This window comes from Moschus berezovskii, chromosome 4 (genome assembly GCF_049115385.1).
Source record: "Moschus berezovskii isolate FMDL1 chromosome 4, NW_MosBer_1.0, whole genome shotgun sequence".
NCBI lineage: Eukaryota > Metazoa > Chordata > Mammalia > Artiodactyla > Moschidae > Moschus > Moschus berezovskii.
Genome location: NC_142463.1, coordinates 28,485,104 through 28,508,577, shown reverse-complemented (window position 1 = coordinate 28,508,577; position 23,474 = coordinate 28,485,104). Strand labels below are relative to the sequence as shown.

Here is a 23,474-nt window from a genome sequence, read left to right as displayed (position 1 = left end):
CTTCTGTAAACCTTCAACAGGAAGGGTACCCAGGGGTCCTCTGGGACAGCATCTGGGAGTACCCACTCTCCCCCTGCCCTGGAATTGCTGGTGGTGGGCTGGAAGGGACGGGACCTGTTCACACACTCATGTGCTGGAGGATGGCCTGTGCTAAGTCAGGGGCCACAGTCTATCCCAGCTCTGTCTTTGGTCTATTCTCAAGGATGGGATTTGGCACAGTCTTTTCAGTTGTTGAAACAATATGAAATATTTTGAAATATGTAATACAGCGATTTTAAAATATTTTAAAATTTATGTAGAGTAAAAAAATCACTAAAGAAAAGAGTGTGTGTGTGTGTGTGAACAGTTTTGTGAGTTTTGACAAATGCAGTCATGTTATCACCATTACAATGAGGAATCAGAGTAATGCACTCAATCCAAAAAGGAATGGCAGTTTTAGAAAGCCCTGCTTTGATAAAGCCACCTCTCTCCCTGGAGCTACTCTTTTTCTTTTAAAGTCTTTTTTCAACACGAAGCTCAGGCATTCTTCCACACTATCAGTCAGGTCTGGCTGCTCTTGCTGTCACGTCCCATGGCTTTCTGCTGCATTGGTATGAAACCTGGACCCTTGAACCTTCCCTAGTGGTCCAGTGGTTAGGACGCCATGCGTCCATACAGGAGACTTGGGTTCAATCTCTGATCGGGGAACTGAGATCCCACATGCTTCACTGGGTGTGACCCAAACAAACAAAAACAAGACAACAGCAACAAAAAACACAATGAAAAACAAACAAACCTGGAGCCTCAGCAGGACTCTCAAGATCCTGCAGGTCGGCCTAGCTTCCCCACCACCCATGTCTCTCATCCTTGCTGGCTGGGCTCCAGTCCCACCTGGCCTTCTTGTGTTCCTACTCCGGAGAACACTCCTGCCTCGGGGCCTTTGTGCCTGCTTCTCCCTATGTGAGAGCTCTTCCCCCAGGTGTAAGTGTGGCTCCCTCCTTCCTTTCACCAAACCTCTGTGCAGATGATTGCCTCTCGGAGGAACCTACCCCAACCGTCCTCATCTCTGCACTTTCAAGCTTGTTGTCTGTAATTTAATTTACATTTATGCCCCCTTGATATTGTAGTGTACATTTATGTTTTGATTTTTGAAATTGTCTTCTCTCTGATCAGAATGTCGGCACCATGAGAATAGAGATTTTCCTTCCTTGTTCATCACTGCATTCCTGTGCCTCGTCCTGGCACAGAGTCGTCATTCAATACACGTATGTTGAATAGTGAATGATTAATATTTTATGTATTGATTTTCTATTTTTTTTACTATCCAAGTTAATTTCATGTACGTGGAATTTTGAATCTTCTTTTAATATAATTCTCAAAAGTTATTTTCCTTTGTAATTAAAACCTTTAGTAAATCCAACAAAACCCATGATAATATACTTTGCGATAAGATGCCTTCATATAAAACATGAGTGGCCATTGTTCATTGCTCCTGTTTTCTGTCCAGCCTCTTCACAAGAGAGTTCTTCTTTTCTCTGGAGGTTGCAGGGGATTATGGGTTTAGGAAGTTACTGCCTCCTAACAATTTGAGGTTTTCTTAGCTCCTCATGTAGTGTGTACTTTGTGATAAGCGGGCTGTTTCTGACATATCTAATAAATGAAAACATCTTTCCCCACATATTAACTGGAAAAGCCACCAAAAATACCATTTTAAACTTAACTGTAGAATAACAGAGCTCTGCATTTTAAAGTAATTGAAGATTTTGGACCACCCTTAATTGCATAATGATGGAATTTTACTATATTTAACAGCCACACAAAATTTTCACTTGAGTAACTTTACTATAGTTTGTGTAATAATTCTTCTATTTATTGGATATACAGGCTATATCCTATTCTTTTCTATTATAAATGACCTTGAAACTGTTAAATTAACATATTTTTTTGAAGTGAGAATACCCAGAGTGGTGAGAGTAGAAGGAAACAGGTACTTTCTTGTGCTACTGATGGTATATAACTGATACATTACTTTTGGAAAGAAATGTGAACAGCAGATAGCAAAGTTCTTTAAAATTTTGCATATCCTTTGACTCAGCTGTCTCATATCTAGAAATTTATTCTAAAACTATAAATATGGGTGGACATGAAAACAGGTCTATAAGGACATTCATTATGTGATTGTTTCTAGTTTTAACCTTTTAAAACAACAGTAATCCTAACTATGGAGGATAGATTATATAAAGTATGTAAAATCTTATAATGGAATACTATGCAGTCATTAAAATCATATGTGGGAAGGGGCTTTTTGCAAAGATTGAGTGCAGGAGGAGAAGGGGGTAACAGAGGATGAGATGGTTGGATGGCATCACCAACTCAATGGACATGAGTTTGAGCAAACTCCAGGAGACAGTGAAGGATAGGGAAGCCTGGCATACTGCAGTCTGTGGGTTTGCAAAGAGTCAGACATGACTTAGCGACTAAACAACAACATAGCAAATAAGCTTATATCAGACTAACCTTTCCTCTGAATAAAATGTGAAACCCAACTGTTTGAAGGTATCAAGAACTACCAAAATAATCAGGACTTGAGGGACCAATGCCCTGAAGAGAAAGGAATTATGCTGAGGTGGCTTTGACACTATGCCACTTCTTCCTTTCAGGCATTTGCCAGATTGCAAGTTGCATAGGACCGAGGGTCAGAGAGCCGAATGGAGCTTTCTGCAGCTTTACAATGCTGGAGATACAAAAGGGGGAGTTTAGGACCACCCACCAAAATAGGCAGATTTTGAGGGGCCAAGATTCCATGGAGATAGAAAGTGTCAAAAGATAAGTTGAACATTCAGTGTTGCTTTTCCTTCCAAGGTATTTGTTGATTCTTAAGTGGTATAGGCTGGTGTGGCTGAGAAATTGACAGTGTGGCAGTTAAGTGACTGAGGAACGAAGCAAAGCTTTCAACGGCCTCAAATTCTGGGAAATTATATTGAAGTTCAGTGTCAACCCAGGAAGAGGAGTCCTGCCATCCCAAACTCTCAGCTGGGGTCTCGGAAGGGCAGCATCCTAGGAGAAAGGACGAACCAGAAAGAGAGCAACCTTAACAAAACCTAAAGCCCAGCTTTAAAACAGTGACATTCTAGGTTGGATAAAGATGATCTTCCCCTCTTTTAACTGCCTTTGAGAAACAAAAAGAAATTCTCTCTGGAGGAAGATTTCATTTGGAACCTGTACAAATTTCATCCAGTACGTTGGATTCAGTCAGAAATTACCAGGGATACGAGGAGGCAGAACCAATGGGGGGAAAACATACAAAAACAGACTCACAGGTGGTCTACATGTTGGATTTATTGGATATAGGATTTAAAATAACTGCGATTAATGTGTTCAGTAACATAGATTACCAAATGGAGAATTTCAAGAGATATCTGAAAACTATAAAAATTAATAAAATGGAAAACTTCAAACTGAAAAACAACAAAAATTTTAAGAACTCAAAGATGGACTTAATGGGTTTAAAAATTTTTTATTGGAGTATAGTTGATTTACAATATTGTGTTACTTTCTGCTGCACAGCAAAGTGAATCAGTTATACATATACATATATCCACTCTTTTTTAGATTCTTTTCCCATCTAGGTCATTGCAGAGTACTAAGTAGAGTTCCCCATGCTATACACTAGATCTTTATTAGTTTTCTATTTTATGTATATTGGATTGGCCAAAAAGCTCCTTTGGTTTTTAAATAAAGATAAGGGACACATTTTTCATTTTCACCAAAAACTTAATTGAACAATGTATTTACCATTTTGTTCCCCTACCTTCTGCCATTTTTAAGGCTATTTCATGATTCCATCTTCCCAAAACTTATCTTTTCCAGCAAACAACTATTCCAGGTACCTTTTACAGTCTTCCAGGCAATTGAAATTTTTTCCATTAAGGGAATTTTGTAAAGACCAAAATAAACAGGCATCTGAAGGTGCAATGTCTAGTGAATATGTTGTATGAATCAGAACTTCCCAACCAAACTGTAACAGTTTTTGCCTGATCATCAAATAAACAATGCCATATTGTGTTATCCTGATGGAAGATTCTGAGTTTTCTGTTGACTAATTCCAGACGCTTTTTGTCAAGTGCTGCTTTCAGTTGGTCTAACTGGGAGCAATATTTGTTGGAATTAATTGTTTGGTTTTCTGGAAGGAACTCATAATAGAAGGAGGACTCCTTTCCAATCCCACCATGTACACAACATCACCTTCTTTTAATGAAGGTCAGCCTTTGGTGTGGTTGGAGGTGATTAATTTCACTTGGGCATGATCTCTTCCATTCCACATTATTGTACAGTATTCATTTTTCATCACCTATCACAATTTGTTTTAAAAAGGGAACGTTTTCCTTATGCTTCAGTAGAGAATCACATGTGGAAATAGAGTCAAGAAAGTTTTTTTAGCTTAACTTAAAGTGAAAGTCGCTCAGCTATGTCTGACTTTTTGTGACCCCATGGACTGTATAGTCCATGGAATACTCCAGGCCAGAATACTGGAGTGGGTAGCCTTTCCCTTCTCCAGAGTATCTTCCCAACCCAGGGATCAAACCCAGGTCTCCCACATTGCAGTCGGATTCTTTACCAGCTGAGCCACCAGGGAAGCCCAAGAATACTGGAGTGGGTAGCCTATCCCTTCTCCAGGGGATCTTCCCGCCCCAGGAATCAAACTGGGGTCTCCTGCATTGTAGGCAGATTCTCTACCAGCTGAGCTACCAGGGAAGCCCCTTGTTTAAATTACATGAAACCCAAACATCAAAGTGATGAACATAACCAAGTTGGTGCAAATGATTTTCAGTGCTTGATTTGGATATTCTGAGTATGTTGGCTATCTCCTGTGTGGTATAATTTTGATTGTTCTCAATTATTGTCTCAATTTGATCTTTATCAACTTCAACTGGTCTACCCAACCATGGCGCATCATCCAGCAAGAAATCTCCAGCACAAAACTTTGTACACCATTTCTGACATGTTTGATCAGTCAGAGCACCGTCTCCATACACTGCACAAACTTTTTTTATGTTTCAGTTGTGTTTTTACCTTTCTTGAAATAATAAAGCATAATATGCCAAAAATGTTGCTTTCTTTCTTCCATCTTCAATATCAAAAGGACTACACAAAAATTTACTAATTTTGATGTGTTTTTTAAATGCATGCTGATATCACAGTCTAACAAATTTCTTTCAAATGAAGTGAAAGACAATTAAGCACTATTAATACTAGCCTGCTTAGGGAAAAAAAACAAACAAATCTTTCGGTCAACCCAATAGTATTGTGTTTCTCAAGAGGCAGGTCAGGTGGTCTGGTATTCCCATTTTTTTCAGAATTTTCCACAGTTTATTGTGATCCACACAGTCAAAGCCTTTGGCATAGTCAATGAAGCAGAAATAGATGTTTATTACTTTGCCAACAAAGGTCCATCTAGTCAAGGCTATGGTTTTTCCAGTGGTCATGTATGGATGTGAGAGTTGGACTGTGAAGAAAGCTGAGCGCCGAAGAATTGACGCTTTTGAACCGTGGTGCTGGAGAAGACTCTTGAGAGTCTCTTGGACTGCAAGCAGATCCAACCAGTCCATTCTAAAGGAGATCAATCCTGGGTGTTCATTGGAAGGACTGATGCTAAAGCTGAAACTCCAATACTTTGGCCACCTCATGCGATGAGCTGACTCACTGGAAAAGAGTCTGATGCTAGGAAGGATTGGGGGCAGGAAGAGAAGGGGACGACAGAGAATGAGATGGCTGGATGGCATCACCGACTCGATGGACATGAGTTTGAGTGAACTCTGGGAGTTGGTGATGGACAGGGAGGCCTGGCGTGCTGTGATTCATGGGGTTGCAAAGAGTCAGACACGACTGAGCGACAGAACTGAACTGAACTGAATAGTATTGTGTATATGTCAATCCCAGTCTCCCTATTTATCCCTCCCCCTTCCCCACTGCCCCTCACCTCCAGGTAACCATAAGATTATTTTCTGCATCTATGATTCAATTTCTGTTTTGTAAATAAGTTCATTTGTACCATTTTTTAGAAAAGATTCCACATATAAGGAATATCATACAATATTTGTCCTCTGATTTACTTCACTCAGTATGACAATCTCTAGGTCCATCCATGTTTCTGCAAATGACATTATTTTGTTCTTTTTTATGGCCGAGTAAAATTTCATTATATATATGTACTATGTCTTCTTTTTTTTTTTAATAGATTTTTACATTTTTTAATAGAATCTTTTTTTAAATTTATTTATTTTAATTGGAGGCTAATTACTTTACATTATTGTATTGGTTTTGCCATACATTGACATGAATCTGCCCTGGGTGTACATGTGTTCCCCATCCTGAACCTCCCTCCCACCTCCTTCCCCCTCCCATCCCTCTGGTTCATCCCAGTACACCAGTCTCGAGCATCCTGTATCATGCATCGAACTTGGACTGGCGATTCATTTCACATATGATAATATACATGTTTCAGTGCCATCCTCCCAAATCATCCCACCTTCGCCCTCTCCCACAGAGTCCAAAAGACTGTTCCATACATCTGTGTCTCTTTTGCTGTCTTGTATACAGGGTTATCGTTATCATCTTTCTAAATTCCATATATATGCGTTAGTATACTGTATTGCTGTTTTTCTTTCTGGCTTACTTCACTCGGTATAATAGGCTCCAGTCTTCTTTATCTGTTCCTCTGTTGATGGACATTTAGAGTGCTTCCATGTCCTGGCTGTTATTTAAATAGTGCTGCAATGAAGATTGGGGTTCATGTATCTTTTTGAATTTTGATTTTCTCTGGGTATATGCCCAGAATTAGAATTGCTGGATCATATGGGAACTCTAGTTTAATATTTTAAGGAACCTGCATACTGCTCTCTATAGTATCTATTCCTGCCAACAGTTCAAGAGGGTTCCCTTTTCTCCACACCCTCTCTAGTGTTTATTGTTCGTAGATTTTTTTGATAATGGCTATTCTAACTGGTTTGAGTGATACCTCATTGTAGTTTTGTTTTGCATTTCTCTAATAAATTAGTGATGTAGAGCATATTTTCATGAGCTTTCTGGCCATGTGTGTGTCTTCTTTGAAGAAGTATCTATTTAGATCTGCCCATTTTTGATTGGGTTGTTTGTTTTTTTTTGTTATTGAATGGCATGAGCTGTTTGTATATTTTGGAGATTAATCCCTTGTCAGTCGTTATGTTTGCAAATAATTTATCCCATTTTGTGGGTTCTCTTTTTGTTTTGTTTATGGTTTTCTTTCCTGTGCAAAAGCTTTTAAGTTTAATTTGGTCCCATTTGTTTATTTTTATTTTCATTTTCATTACTCTAGGAGGTGGATCAAAAAAGATCTTGCTTCAATTTATGTCAGAGAGTGTTTTGCCTGTTTTCCTCTAAGAGTTTTATAGTATCCAGCCTTACATTTAGATTTTAATCCATTTTGAATTTATTTTTGCATATGGTGTTAGGGAGTGTTTCAGTTTCATTCTTTTACATGTAGCTGTCTAGTTTTCCCAGCACCACTTATTGAAGAGACTTTCTTTTCTTTATTGCATATTCTAGTCTCCTTTGTCATAGATAGGGTGATGATAGGTGTGTGGGTTTATCTCTGGACTTTCTATCCTTTTCCATTGATCAATGTTTCTGTTTTTGTGCCATTACCATACTGTTCTGATACTTTGTAGTATAGTCTGAAGTTAGGGAATCTGATTCCTCCAGCTCCACTTTTCTTAAGTTTGCTTTAGCCATTTGGAGTCTTTTGTACTTCCATACAAATTGTGAATTTTTGTTGTTGTTCTAATTCTGTGAAAAATGCCATTGGTGATTTGATAGGGATTGTATTGAGTCTGTAGATTGCTTTGGGTAGTACAGTCATAATATTGATTCCTCCAACCCAAGGACATGTTATATCTCTCCATCTGTTTGTTGCATCTTTGATTTTTCATCAGTATCTGGGTACAGGCCTTTTGCCTCCTTGTGTGCATTTGCGCACACTCAGTCATGTCTGACTCTTTGTGAACGCATGGACTGTAGCCCGTTAGGCTCCTCTGTCCACGGAATTTTCAGGCAAGAATACAGAGTGGATTGCCGTTTCCTCCTCCAAGGGATCTTCCTGACCTCGGGATCAAACCTGTGTCTCCTGTGGCTCCTGCATTGGCAGGCAGATTCTTTACCATTGTGCCACCTGGAAAGCCCTAGGATGCATAATATCTATCTACAAATAGATGTCCAGTTTTTGTCATTTGAGCACAATGCCTTGAATAAAGCATCCAATGGACTAGATATCACTGACAGTCATTTTAATCTCAATGTATGCTTTTTAAAAAATAGTGAGCATTTATTTAGCTTTTGTTCTGACAAGTGGCTATGTTGAGTCCATTACATATCATTTGTATAATTCAATATTCATAGGGCACAAATGCATCACAAGATGTGTTTTGCAGTAAAAGACAAAATTAAGGCATGGTCCTTGCTCAGAAGGCTTACAGTCTGAAAGGCATTAAGATATAGGGGATATACTGTAGGGACAGAAAACTTTATAAAAGATTTCCACGTGAAAGATTTCCAAGTTTTTGGTGATAATCAGTGGAATGCGTTAATGAAGGTTTTGAAATGGTAATTAAAGAGAAGGTACATATTTGGATACTGTCAGAAAAGACTGATTTGGTTTGTTGGGTATAATGAACAAGTGATTCTCACCTGATGGCAAGAAAATAAATCCGTGGGTATCAGAACTTTGGGCTGGAACAAAAAGACTATGATTTTTCAAAATAAGATGGTACCTTCTGCTTTTGATTTAATTTCATTTATTTGAAAAATTAAGCTAACATTGAAGGATTGCCTCCTTAGGTAGTGTTAGTCCTAGGTATTTTATTCTTTTATATGATGGTAGATGGGATTCGGAGAAGGCAATGGCAAGCCACTCCAGTACTCTTGCCTAGAAAATCCCATGGATGGACTGGTAGGCTGCAGTCCATGGGGTCGCTAAGGGTCGGACACGACTGAGCGACTTCATTTTTCACTTTCACACATTGGAGAAGGAAATGGCAACCCACTCCAGTGTTCTTGCCTGGAGAATCCCAGGGACGGGGGAGCCTGTTGGGCTTCCGTCTATGGGGTCACACAGAGTCGGACACGACTGAAGTGACTTAGCAGCAGCAGCAGCAGCAGCAGCAGATGGGATTATTTCCTTAATTTATTTTTCTGATCTTTCATTGTTAGTGTATAGAAATGGAAGAGATTTCTGTGTATTAATTTTGTGTACTAAAACTTTACTGAATTCATTGATGAGCTCTAGTAGTTTTTGATCACTGCAGATGCTGATTGCAGCCATGAAATTAAAAGACGCTTGCTCCTTGGAAGGAAAGTTATGACCAACCTTGATAGTATATTAAAAAGCAGAGACATTACTTTGCCAACCAAGGTCCGTCTAGTCAAGGCAATGGTTTTTCCCGTGGTCATGTATGGATGTGAGAGTTGGACTGTGAAGAAGGCTGATCGCCAAAGAATCGATGCTTTTGAACTGTGGTGCTGGAGAAGACTCTTGAGAGTCCCTTATACTGCAAGGAGATCCAACCAGTCCATTCTAGAGGAGATCAATCCTGGATGTTCATTGGAGGGACTGATGCTAAAGCTGAAACTGCAATACTTTGGCCACCTCATGTGACGAGTTGACTCACTGGAAAAGACTCTGATGCTGGGAAAGGTTGGGGGCGGGAGGAGAAGGGGACGACAGAGAATGAGATGGCTGGATGGCAACCGACTCTGTGGACATGAGTTTGAGTGTACTCCGGGAGTTGGTGATGGATAGGGAGGCCTGGCGTGCTGTGATTCATGGGGTCGCGGAGAGTCGGACACGACTGAGCGACCGAACTGAACTGAACTTAGAATTTTTCTGTATATAGTATCATGTCATCTGCAAACAGTGACAGTTTCACTTCTTCTTTTCCAGTTTGGGTTCCTTTTATTTCTTTTTCTTCTCTGATTGCCATGACTAGGACTTTCAAAACTATGTTTAATAAAAGTGGCATGAGTGGACATCCTTATCTTGTTCCTAATCTTAGAGGAAGTGCTTTCAGTTTTTCGCCATCGAGAATGATTTTAGCTGTAGGTTTGTTGTATATGGTCCTTATTATGTTAAGGTAGGTTCCCTTTCTGCACATTTTCTGGTTTTCCTGGTGGCTCAGATGATAAAGAATCCTCCTGCAACGCAGGATACCCGTGTTTGATACCTGGATCAGGAAGATCCCCTGGAGAAGGGAATGGCTACCCATTCTAGTATTCTTGCCTGGAGAATTCCAAGGGCAGAGGAGCCTGGCAGGCTGCAGTCCATGGGCTTGCAAAGAGTCAGACACAACTGAACGATTAACACTTCACTTTCAGGTTCCATCTGTGCCCACTTTCTGGAGAGTTTTTATCATAGGGACTTAATAGGTTAGATGCCGTTAAAGAGCAGATTGATAAATTGGAAAATAGGTTATTAGACAATACCTAGACAGCACATGAAAGTTAAAAAAGGATGAAAAATTCAGGAAAGAGCATAAGAGAGATATAGAACATAGTGAATAGGTCTAACATACATTGTTGCTTCAGAAAGATAGATAATTGGCAAAAGTAATGTCTGAGTGATGATAGCTAGTAATTTTTCAATACAGACAGTTTTACATGTAGAGGAGTGGAGGCTGCTCTTTCCTTAATGTCGAAGAGAAGTTCCCAACTTGCATTTCATGCCTGTCTCTGAACCAGTCACAGCGGTAGTGTGGCTGGGGAGATTAGAATGTGCTGATTGGTTCAGACTTCTGTATCCTACCCTAAAAATTGAATAAGAACAATGAGAGCAGACATTTACATAGCGCATACTGTGTCCAGGTGTACTGTTCTTTGTACTTCTCGTTTGGTATGTAAACCCTTTTTAACTACATAAATTGTGGCACTGAGAAGTTAAGTCACTTAACTTAGACAAGGTCACAGCTGCTGCTGCTAAGTCACTTCAGTCGTGTCCGACTCTGTGTGACCCCATAGACGGAAGCCCACCAGGCTCCCTTGTCCCTGGGATTCTCCAGGCAAGAACACTGGAGTGGGTTGCCATTAAATGGCAAAACCAGGATTCAGACCTCATCAGGTAGACCCTAGAATCTGCACTCTTATATGCTATGTTATACTTTTTCTCCTTATCAAGCCCCATAGATAGATGTGGAATTATGGGACCCTACTAGGGTGAGGAAAAGAGAGAATGTATACTAAATGTTATGGACTGGATGTTTGTGTTCCTCTCCTAATTCAGATGTTAAAGCCCTAACCTATAGTATGGCTGTACTTGGAGGTGGGGCCCCTAAGGAAGTAATGAAGGTTAAATGAGGTCATGATGATGAGGCCCTGATCCAATGGGATTAGTGTCTTATAAGAAGAGACACAGAGAACATGTTTGCTCTCCCTCTCCTCCCCCCTACCTCCATGCAAGCACTCGGAAAGGCTCTATGAGGGACATAGTGAGAAGGTGGCTGTCTGCAAGCCAGGAAGAGAGCCCGCACCAGAAACCAAATCAGCGGGAACCTTGATTATGGACTTCCAGCCTCTGGAAATGTGAAAAAATAAATTTCTGTTTTTTAAACCACTTAGTCTATGATATTTTGTAATGATAGTCCAAGCAGATGCATACAGTAGGAAAACAATCAGCCTGCATTGACCCTAAGTCTCTTAATGATATGGAGCAATATCCAGGTCAGCACTGCCTTCCAAGTCTGAGAGAGCTGGGCTTTCTTTGTGATTCTACCATTCAACAGATGCATGACCTTGGGCAAGCCACTTACTCTTCCTCTGGAAAATGGCATTAGTAATTCTGGCATGAAAAGAGCCTAGTACTGTGCATTGCACATAATGGGCACTTTGTGAACTTTAATATTCATGATGCATTACTAAATGAAAAAGGTGGAATACAAGAAAATAAGTATATCATTCTTCTTTTTGTAAAAAAAAAAATTACATGAATACTTAGGGAAATACCACAGAAGTTTATGTGAGGTCATGATCACGTCTGCTCTGGCTCTCTGGTTTATGACTATTTACATGATGTTTATTTTCTACTTGTTGCCTTGGTACATTTTCTAATTTTTTTCTATAGCAAGTGTGTGCTAATTTAATAGCAATAAGAGAGTCCAAGGGGCAACTTGGCATATATCTGCTTATATACTTACCTGCACCTCCATGTGTAGCCAGCGTTGGGCTGCTCAGTTCCTGGCCCTGGATGGGACAGAGTTGCAGGCTCGCTCTGCTTTCTCTGCGGTGCCATCCTGAAGTGAGCATGCTCAGGTTTTACTGGCCCGAGTCCCCATAAATCTAGCACAGATTTAAAGGGGAATTTATGGAGTTTTTTGTGATGTAGGGTAAGAGACGCTGGGCGGCCATAAGCCCAGTATGAGGCCTCAGGCATCAGGCTCTATAGTGCCAGGAGCCCTGGCAAGGTTACAGGCCCCCTGATGGGACCTGAAACACCCCAAGAGGGCTCAGAATTGAGCAGCCCATCCTGTAGGGCTTTTGAGACTGGAGAAAAAGCTCGGAGGTCCACTTTCCTACTTCTCCTTTTTCAGAAGGCCTCACTTCCTGCTGATTTCTAGGCCTTGGGTTTGATGAGGTGGGAAAAGGGGATGATGGAGCAGCATGGAGGAAGAAGGGCCCCTGGGATGCAGATGCAGCACCAGCTTGGCTTCTGCTGAGCACCCTTAGAGAGCCAGTACTCACCTGGGCCTGAGAATGGAGTCTGGCGTCCCCTGCTGTTCGGGGCCCCTGGTGCCCCTTCTGCGTGGGCATGCCACTCTCACTACTCACAGGGGAAAGCTGAGGCTTGGACAGGGGGCTGCAGAGCCCAGGGTCAGACTTAAGACCCCGTTGGCCTGAGGCTGCCCCCTGTGGCCACTGGCGTGCACTGCCTGGGAGAACAGGCTGCTGTTGCTGGAGACACATCACCCCAGGGAGGCTGTGACTGTGTATCCCCACCTGTCAAGAAAGCAAGAGAGAGGCTTTTACTAAAGTACTGGCTACACTGGCACCACACCTGTACATCTATTATCTCATTTACTCCTCACAGCCACCCTTGGAGCTGAGATTCTTATTCCTGTTTTACAGAAGAAGGCATTGAGGCTCAGAAAAGTAGGGTCAGGCAGCCAGAAAGTTAATGATAGAGCTAGGACTTCAACCTAGGTGTGTGTGTGTGTGACAAAACTCGTTCTGTTTCCCCAAGTCACAGTGTCTGACATAAAGGAAGCGTGAAAGAGAACTTTGGACGGTCGTTCTAGCCACCCATTCCTCAATGTTTCATAGCACCTCCTGTGGGTGCTCAGAGTGAGGGGAATAGCCCTGGTGGGGCCAGGTGTCAAGAGAACCTGCTTGCTGTGTGACTGGGACCAGCTTCTCCCCAGTCCAAGCCCCTGTTCTCTCTTTTGTGTGTGAAGAAAATTCGACAAAATCATTTGTCAAGATGTACTGACTTTCAGCAGTTCTGGAGCTCCAAGACCCTTGTCCTGAAGGATTTCACAGACTCTAGGGGATGTCGGACTTTAACTGCATGTAAAAGCATCAGTATGGGGGTGTAGATCAGAGCCTTACAGTCCCCACCTTGTGGTGATGTTGTTGAGATTTAGAGATCAAACTGATGCTGCAGCTCCAATACGTTGGCCACCTGACAGGAAGAACTGACTCACTGGAAGACCCTGATGCTGGAAACAATTGAAGGTGGGAGGAGAAGGGGACAACACGGGATGAGATGGTTGGATGGCATCACTGACTCAATGGACATGAGTTTGAGTAAGCTCCAAGAGTTGGTGATGGACAGGGAAGCCTGGCATGCTGCAGTCCATGGGATCTCAAAGAGTCGGACACAACTGAGCGACTGAACTGAACTGAACTGAACTGGGAGATCAAACATGTCAAGTATTTGGCAGATGCTGGGTTAGGTGCACCCTAACTGACAACTATTTGCAGGCACTGACCTATGCAGAGGTGGGAGAGCTTGGGGAGAGCGGGAGAGACCAAAGAACATTCCAGGAGATGCACTTCTGCTGAGCTTTGGGCGCCCAGAGGGATTTGGAAGGCAGCAGGCACACTGAGAGGAGGGCAGGGGAAAATGCAGCATGACAGCAAAGTGCTGTGGGAGTGGGCGGCAACGTCCAGACAGGGGTGAGCCCAGGCTGTTCATTCAGGTCAGTTCAGTCGCTCCGTCGTGTCCGACTCTTTGTGACCCAATGAATCACAGCACGCCAGGCCTCCCTGTCCAAGCTGTGGGGACCCCCAAACCAGGCTGAAGGCACCTTCATTTATCAGATGCCACCAAGGGCTGGCCCTGCAGTCAGAGCAGACAGTGGTTTTCATGTCATCAGCTCGCTCCTGTAAAATGCTCCTGTTTTACAGATGTAGAAAGGTCTAATTGTAAAGCCCATCTCTAACTGCTGCACTAGATTGGGGTCAGTATGTTACAGCCCAAGAGCCAGTGAACTCTTCTTCTCAATGAAGTTTTATTGGCACACAGGCCAATCTTCTGTTTACATGTTGTCTGTGGCTGCTTTTCACAGTAAGAGTCGAGTAGTTGTGGCAGAGAATGTATGTCTTGCCTATTACAGAGAAAGTTTGCTATCTGAGCCCTGCACTTGCTGTGTGAGCTTGGGGAAATTGTTTGCCCCCTCGGAGCCTCCCTGGCCAACTTCTGAAAGTTGTAGCAAAGCGCATAGGTGATGGCTGTGAAATGTTTTATGGACTGTAAATTGCAGTACCCTATCACTAGCCGGGCACCTGGTGAGCACTAAAAGTCTGCTTGCCCATTAACAAGGAGCCTTCCTAGACCCAGCCACTGACTGTTCCTGGGACAAGGAGGTGGCATCTGGGCCTGAGATACTGAATGCATCATTGTCCTTCTCATGCAGACTTGGCAGTTTTCAGTGTAAATTAAAATTCCTGTGGGGAGTCACCTTATATATGGAACCACTTTATAGCCAAGTCATTACGGTAATTTGCAAAATGCTGTGGTGTGTAACTAGAGCCACTTTCTTTGGATTTGCTGGCTGTGACCTCATTCAGGCTGCCCAGTCCTGCATTTGGTGACACCTCAGCTTTGGGGGTTTGTCCTTCTAAGCCTGGTCTCAGGGTCATTCAGACCTGACCTTCCTGGGGTCATATTTTCATGCAGGGCCCAGCCTCCAGCCTGAACTGAACTCAAGGATAAATGAAAGTAGTTATTATTATCATCACTATTGCTTTTCAAGTGCTTACTGTGAGTTAGGCACTGTGACAAGTGCATTGTGTTCATAATCTCACTTAATTGTTCCCATAATCTTCTGAGGTTGGTGTTAGCACCATTTTACAGATGAGAAAACTGAGACTTGCAGAGGAAACCAAACCAGACTCTTAACCTAATCCGGGGTGTGCCAGTCTGGGTTCTGCTATGGATTTTCTGTGTGACTAAAGCACGTCCTGACCCTCTCTGAGCCTCAGTTTCGTCATCTGTTAGTAAAATAGATGGTCACTCAGTCCCAGGCCTGACATTCTAGGTTTTCTCATCAATTTGCAGAAATAAAGAGAATCCTCTCACCTTCCAAGCCTCCAAAGAAGCTTCATTTATCTGGGGAGAGCCAAGTCTAAGGTCTGCTTTTGGCTCCCTGTGGTACAGAGGGAGGCATAGCTTCTGGGTGCCAGTCCCTTTTCAGGGTACCCACAGCCACCTCAGGGCAGCGGGGCCGATGTGTCCCTCTCATTTCCCTGCCTTCCCAGAGAAGGACACCACCCCTGCTTCCTGGAGACAGACAGTAAGCCAGGATAGGCCCTATGGTGCCTTTGGGGACAGAGAAGAATGCCAACAGGCAGGAAGGTGGTGGGAGGGCCCAGTAACCACATCTTTCCAGTGGTGGCAGCGTCTCTGGGACACAGCCTCTGCTTTAATTTCTAGGTTTTGAGGATGCAGGTGGCCTGGAGCAGGGTCTGGCATGGGTTTGGGGAGACCTGGGTTTGGACTTAGCAATTGCCATGTGACCTCGGGTGGCCACTTGCCAGCTCTGGTGCTTGTGTCACTCTGTGAGGTGGGGAGGCCAGTGCTTTCATCAGGGTGCTGTGAGGGTCACATAAGAGCAGGGCTTGAATGGACTTGGAGCCCCGAGCAGTGCCAAACTGTGACCAAGGGGCTCCTTCCTCTCTCCCTCCCTTTGTTTAGTGTAGGAAAGCTTCTTACTGTGTCCAGTGGAGAAGAAGCCAGTAGTCCCCAGTTGTTGGTCTAGTAATGACTGTTTCTTCCCCTGAGAGGTGATGGGTTTATATCTCAACTGAGCCCCTTACTCCCTGTGTGACCTTGGGTAACCCACTAAACTCTGAGTCTTTGAGATGGAGTGGTCTTACCACCTGGCAGAGTTGTTGCAAAGATTGGAGTTTAGGAGTCGTTGTAACGGGTGTACTTTGACTTCCCCAGAGGCTCTGCAGCGTGATCTTATTGGAGTCAAAGGTGGGCATGCTTGCTTTGGAGTCCACGGCTGTTGATCGGTTGACTGAGAGGCACCAGGACAGGACTTGAGCTTTGAAGTCTGAGGGATCTGGGTTTGTGTTGTGACCCAGCCTCTTACAGACCCCAGCGCCTAGGGGAAGGCACCTAATCTCCCAATCTCAACTTGTCTCTTCTGGAAAATGGCGGTAACGAGTCCACCTCACAGGGATGAATGCCTCAAAGAATCAAATGCTCCTGGTAATCAGTTGGGAAGGCTTGATGAATAGGACTTGATACATGCTGGGCTGCCGGGCGCCTTCCGGGGCCCTGCCTTCCATATCTCCACATATCTTCCTGTGGGAAGAAGGAGCAGGTAACCCAGAGGGGTAGGTTACCCAACGGGCCTGCTGGGTAAAGAACCTCAGAACCACATCCTTGACTCAAAGGCTCTGGAAGGAAGACCCTGGCAGAACAGCCCCACGTGACGATGAAGCTGTCTTTGTGCCAAATGCTATTAATGGTCATAAAATTATCCACAGCTTTCTGAGGCTCAGTCCCAGGGTTTGCCTCAATGGGACAATAAAATCACAAGCAGAAATGATGTGGGAAAGGCGGAGACCGCCAGGCAGAGACAGAGTTAAATGAGTGGCAGCCTGCTCTCATTAACTCAGGCCATTCACATTTGTTACCAGGGATTTCTTTTTAATTAAAAAATGGCCAAGTTATTAAAAAATAAGCTTGTGAGGGGCTGGCCAAGCAGCAGCCAAAGCCGGCGGGAGTGAGGTTTCCTCACAGCAGGACATTGGCCAGTGCTTGGCCTCAGAAAGTGACCAGAGGGCCACTTCTGAGGACATGCTTGTCTGGAGACACATCAGTTGCCCTGGGACCTTGAGAACATTGCATTCTCACCTGCAAACTGTAAAGAGCTTGGCAGGCGAATAGCTGTGTCTGCTGGAGCTTTGGGCACATGGCAAGTTCGCACTGAGGGTCTGGCCTTCTGTGAAAGGGCTGCCTTGGTGGCGGGCAGGGTAGAATTAGTCTTGGGGGAGCTGGATCCTTGAGAATAAGGTTGGACTTTTGTCACTCTGAGAGGCCACTTTTTATTACATAAGGATTAAAATGTGTCTTTTGGGTCTGATGGACATAAGCCAGAAGTCCAGCCCAGACTGTTACTGGCTGTGTGATCAAGTGAGCAGTTTAGCCTTCCTGAGCCTCTGCTTTCTCTTCTGTACAATGGGTATAACCCTGATCTCTCCCTGCAAGGGCAACAGAAGGCCCCAGTGAGACAGTGGAGTGAGGACCCGCGCGTACTGCTCAGCACAGGGCACTTCTCTCGTCCTTGTCCTTACACTTCTGGGCTAACTGTACACTGATATCAGCTCTTTCCCATCTTAATGGTTTATCTTGCTCCGTGTTGATAGTCCCTAGACAGTCCTTGGGCCTGTTGTTGTTTAGTCACTAAGTCTTGTCTGACTCTTTTGTGCCCCCATGGATTGTAGCCCTCTGGTCTCCTCTGTCCATGGGATTTCCCAGTCAAGAATACTGGAGTGGGTTGCCATTTCCTTCTCCCGGGGATCTTTCCAACCTAGGAATCGAACCCACATCTTCTGCATTGCAGGAGGATTCTTTACCACTGACCCACTGGGAAAGCCCCCTTGGGCCTGTTAGTAATGTTTTATCACCTCTGTCAGACACTTTGTACTTTTTAGAGTGCTGTTTGATGTTTAGAGCACTTTCCATTCCTGGTATCCCACTTACTAGGCACCCACGCTCGCCTAGGGGCTCTTTTGTACAGGGGGACTCAGCCTTGGGGAGGGACTTGTCTGAGTCACAGGCTTGGTTGGGGGCAGGAGGGGCTCACATGGGGCTCACCAGGCCCTGAAGCCCATACTCTTTCCTCCTTAGCATAACCCTGCCAAATGACTGGATGGAAAGTTCAGGAAAACAGGCTTTGGATTAACCCTCATCACATTATAAATGAGGAAACCAAGATGCAGAGGGGGCAATGAACATGTAGCAACCATGCCTAACATTTGTTTATACTTTATGTAGTTTTTAAGGGCTTTCTGTAGATTTCAAGGGGCTTCCCAGATGGCAGAGAGGTAAAGAATCCACCTGCCAATGCAGGAGCCGTAGAAGATGCAGGTTCAGTCCCTGAATCAAGAAGATCCCCTAGAATAGGCAATGGCAACCCACTCCCGTAATCTTGCCTGGGGAATCCCATGGACAGATTAGCCTGGCAGGCTACAGCCATGGGACTGTAAACAGTTGGACACGACTGAGCATGCACATAGATTTCAAGACTAATTGAGGCACATCTGCCTCCTTAAATATCCAGGAGTTGGGCACAGCAGGGCCTGTGATAGCCCGTCAAAGAGCCATGGAGATAGAGCTGTGAATAACTGTGTACTGTGCCTCTGTGGAGTAACACAATTTGGAGAACAACGTGCATTGAGCTTTGGTGATAACAGGAACACATGCTGCTTAGTGAGCACCTCCTCTTTGACCTACAAATGTCAGTGACACTCACCCATTGGGCACCCAGCCCCCACTGTGGCCATGCATGTTGTCAAATAAGTGCCAGGATCCTAGATTGTCAACTCCAAGAGGCAGGAGTGTGTGGGTCTAGCCCACCATGTTTCCCGCACATGGAATAGTGTCTGATTCGTTGTAAGTGTTCTGTGTTTGTATGAAGATGAACGTTACCCACTGGAGCTCAGCATCTGCATCTGAGAACTGGGGATTTTATTACAGACCCCGCTGGTGATTATGGGAATTAATAGGTGTCCCCAGTGCCTGGTACAGCAGATGTTTGGGTAGTATTTCTCAAGGGGCTCTGTTCCACGTGTGCCCCAGTGACTGCCCTGTACCCACACCGTCTACAGGCCGTCCCCACTCACTTTGTCTTCTCCTGTCTGTCTCTGCATAGTGAATGGGAGCTACGGCCACTGCACGCCAGGCTCGGAGAAGAGTCTGCTGGATCTGGACCTTGCCGAGGGACCTGGCCCCACCTGCCGCCAGGGCCTGTTCCTCCCTGCAGGAAGCCCACCACCCCGGGGCCACCCCCTCGCCTGCGAGAGGCTGCTGCATTTCCCCCACCCCAGCAGGTAGGTGCTCCAGCCCCACGCATCAGCTGCCTTCTGTAGATGGTCCCTAGGCCCCACAGACCTAGGGTCTCCTAGGTCTCACCTGGCTCATGGGACACACAGGGAAACTGAGGCATGGGAGCGCTGGAGACCAGCTGGAGCCTGTGAGGCATGTGGATAGCTGCCTGGTCTAGGCTCCACACCTCAGCACTGCAGAGCCTCATGAGACGTAGGAATGATCTTACTGAGGTGGGTTTCCCCATTGCAGAAGCTGAGGTAACTGTTAGAATCAGTCATTTCAGAAGAATAAGATTCAGAGGATGATAGAGAAGTTGGGGAGGGAGACCCCAGCTCAGGGTTCATGCACACTGTAGTGTCCAACTCTGGACTGTTCCTAGAGTGGAGTGGAGAAGAGTTCCTCCACCCAGACGTCTCCTGCCCCAGGAAGCCATTGCTCCATAGAACTCTGCCAGGTAACCATCATTCAATGCTGGCACATTTCCAGTGATGTGTACCTCTGAACAGATATTCTGTCAGATTGCATATTGGACTGAACTCTTCCTCCTGAGACTTCTCCAAGGGTCCCAACCCTGTTGCTATGCCCTCTAGTTTGCTGACAGGCAGAGACTAACCCCAGACAGGCCTCTGCACCCACCCACTCACCCCCAGGGCCCTCATCCACTGCCTGGGGCTGCTCTCCTGGGGCCTGTCTCACTGATCAGAAAGTCTAAAACTGGCCCACTTGCCCGTTTATAGCTGGTTCCTTCACCAGTCATTTATCAAGCCTCAGTTCTGTGCCGGGCATCATGGTTCGTGCTGGCGGTTGGGGTGCCTTGGTGAAGGAAGTAAAGATCTACCCAACAGTTTACTTTTCAGTGAGAGTTCCATGATGGGAGAGAGACCTAGTGAGCAGGGGGCTTATTCTTCCCACATGGAACCATTTTCTCTGAGACTATAGACTTTGTGGCTTTCTTTGATATCAGTGAGACTTCTGATTTACATGAGTGTATTAATCTGCTTGTGTAACTCAGTGAAGCTATGAACCATCCATGCAGAGCCACTTAAGTTGGATGGGTAATAGTGAAGAGTTCTGACACAGCGTGATCCACTGGAGGAGGGACTGGCAAACCACTCCAGTATTCTTGCTGCGAGAACCCCATGAACAGCATGAAAAGTCAAAAGATGTGAGATAAGAAGATGAGCCACCCCCACCCACCTCAGGTCAGAAGTTGTCCAATAATGCTACTTGGGAAGAGTGGAGGGCAATTACTAATAGCTCCAGAAAGAATGAAGCGGCTGGGCCAAAGTGGAAATGACGCTCAGTGGTGGATGTGTCTAGTAGTAAAAGTGAAGTCTGATGCTGTAAAGAAGAAAACTGTGCAGGAACCTGGAATGTTACATCCATGAATCAAGGTAAATTGATTTTGGATTTTACCAAGCAGGAGGTGGCAAGAGTGAACATTGGTATCTTAGGACTCAGTGAAATAAAATGGATGACAATGGACACATTTAATTCAGATGACCATTGCATCTACTACTGTGGGTAAGAATTCCTTAGAAGAAGTGGAGTACCCCTCCTAGACAACAAAAGAGCCCCAAATGCAGTACCTTGGGTGCAATCTCAAAAATGACAAAATGATCTCGTTTTATTTCCAAGGCAAACCATTCAACATCACAGTAATACAAGTCCATGCCCCAACCACTAATGCCGAAAAAGCTGAAGTTGACTGGCCCTGTGAAGACCTACAAGACCTTCTAGAACTGACACCAAAAAAAGATAACCTTTTCATCATAAGGTATTGGAACGCAAAAGTAGGAAGTCAAGAGATTCCTGTGGTAACAGGCACGTTTGGCCTTGGAATAAAAAGCAAAGCAGGCAAAGACAGAGTTTTGTCAAGAGAACACACTGGTCTTAGCAAACACTTTCTTCCAACAACACAAGAGACAGCTCTGCACACAGACATCACCAGATGGTGAATACGGAAATTAGATTGATTATATTCTTTGCAGCTGAAGATGGAGAAGCTCTATACAGTCTGCAAAAATAAGACCTGGAGCTGACTGTGGCTCCGATCAGGAGCTCCTTATCACAAAATTCAGGCTTAAATAGAAGAAAGTAGGGAAAAACAGTGTACTATTCAGGTATGACCTAAATCATATCCCTTATGATTATATAGTGGAGGTGATGAATAGATTTGAAGGATTAGTCTGGTAGACAGGGTGCCAGAAGAACTATGAATGGAGGTTTATAACATTGTATAGGAGGCAGTGGCCAGAACCACCCCAAAGGAAAAGAAAAGCAAGAAGGCAAAGTGGTTGTTTGAGAGGCTTTACAAATAGCTGAGAAAAGACGAGAAGTAAAGGCAAGGGAGAAAAAGAAAGATATAGTCAATATTCAACTAAATACAGAGTCCAGAGAATAGCAGGGAGAGATAAGAAAGTCTTCTGAACTGAACAATGCAAAGAAATAGAAGAAAACAATAGAATGGGAAAGACTGGAGAGCTCTTCAAGAAAATTGGAGATACCAAGGAAACATTTCATGCAAAGATGGGCACAATAAAGGACAGAAACAGTAAGGATGTAACAGAAGTAGAAGAGGTTAAGAAGAGGTGGCAAGAATACACAGAAAAGCTGTACAAAAAAGGTCTTAATGACCCAGATAATCACAATGATGTGGTCCCTCACCTAGAGCCAGACATCCTGGAGTGTGAAGTCAAGTAGGCCTTAAGACGCATTACTACGAACAAAGCTAGTGGAGGTGATGGAATTCCAGTTGAGTTATTTAAAACCCTAAGAGATGATCCTGTTAAAGTGCTTCAGTCAATATGCCAGCAAATTTGGAAAACTCAGCAGTGGTCACAGGATAAAGAAAAGGTCAGTTGTCATTCCAACCCCAAAGAAAGGCAATGCCAAAGAATGTTCGAACTACCACACAATTGCACTCATTTCACATGCGAGCAAGATAATGCTCAAAATCCTTCAAGCTAGGCTTTAGCAGTACATGAACCAAGAAATTCCAGTCCTGAGACCAAATTGCCAACATTTGTTGGATCATAGAGAAAGCAAGGGAATTCCAGAAAAACATCCACTTGTGTTTCGTTGACTACGCGAGAGCCTTTTACTGTGTGGATCACAACAAACTGTGGAAAATTCTTAGAGATGGGAATGCCAGACAGCCTTACCTGTCTCCTGAGAAACCTGTATACAGGTTAAGAAGCAACAGTTAGAATTGGACATAGAACAACAGACTGGTTCAAAGTTGAGAAAGGAGTACATCAAGGCTGTGTATTGTCATCTTGCTTATTTAACTTCTATGAAGGGTACATCATGCGAAATGCTGGGCTGGGTGAAGCACAAACTGGAATCAAGGTTACTGTGAGAAATATCAGTAACCTCAGATATGCAGATGACACCACCCAAATGGCAGAAAGTGCAGAGGAACTAAAGAGCCTCTTGATGAAAGTGAAAGAGAGTGAAAAAGCTGGTTTAAAGCTCAACATTCAGAAAACTAAGATCATGGCATCGAGTCCCATCACTTCATGGCAAATAGATGGGGGAAAAGTGGAAGCAGTGACAGATTTTATTTTCTTGGGTTTCGAAATCACTGCAGACAGTGACTGCAGCCATGAAATTAGAGGACACTCGCTCCTTGGAAGGAAAGCTATGATAAACCTAGACAGCGTATTAAAAAGCAGAGACATCACTTTGCCCACAAAGGTCCATATTGTCAAAGCCATGGTTTTTCCAGTAGTCATGTACAGATGTGAGAGCTGGACCATTAAGATGTCTGAGCGCTAAAGAACTGATGCTTTCGAACTGTGGTGCTGGAGAAGACTCATGAGAGTCCATTGGACTGCAAGGGGATCAAATCAGTCAATTCGAAAGGAAATCAGTCCTGAATATTCATTGGAAGGACTGATGCTGAAGCTGA

The 23,474-nt window shown here is 44.1% G+C and overlaps 1 protein-coding gene across 1 annotated transcript in view; it reads left to right on the top strand.

Annotated features, from left to right (window-relative positions):
* The window catches only part of GLIS1 (GLIS family zinc finger 1), a 249,206-nt gene that overhangs the window by 135,442 nt on the left and 90,290 nt on the right, over positions 1-23,474 (top strand). The window contains exon 3 of the mRNA XM_055403714.2: positions 19,386-19,563. Within this exon, the coding sequence (XP_055259689.2) occupies positions 19,386-19,563 (178 nt within the window). The remainder of the gene's footprint in view (positions 1-19,385; positions 19,564-23,474) is intronic.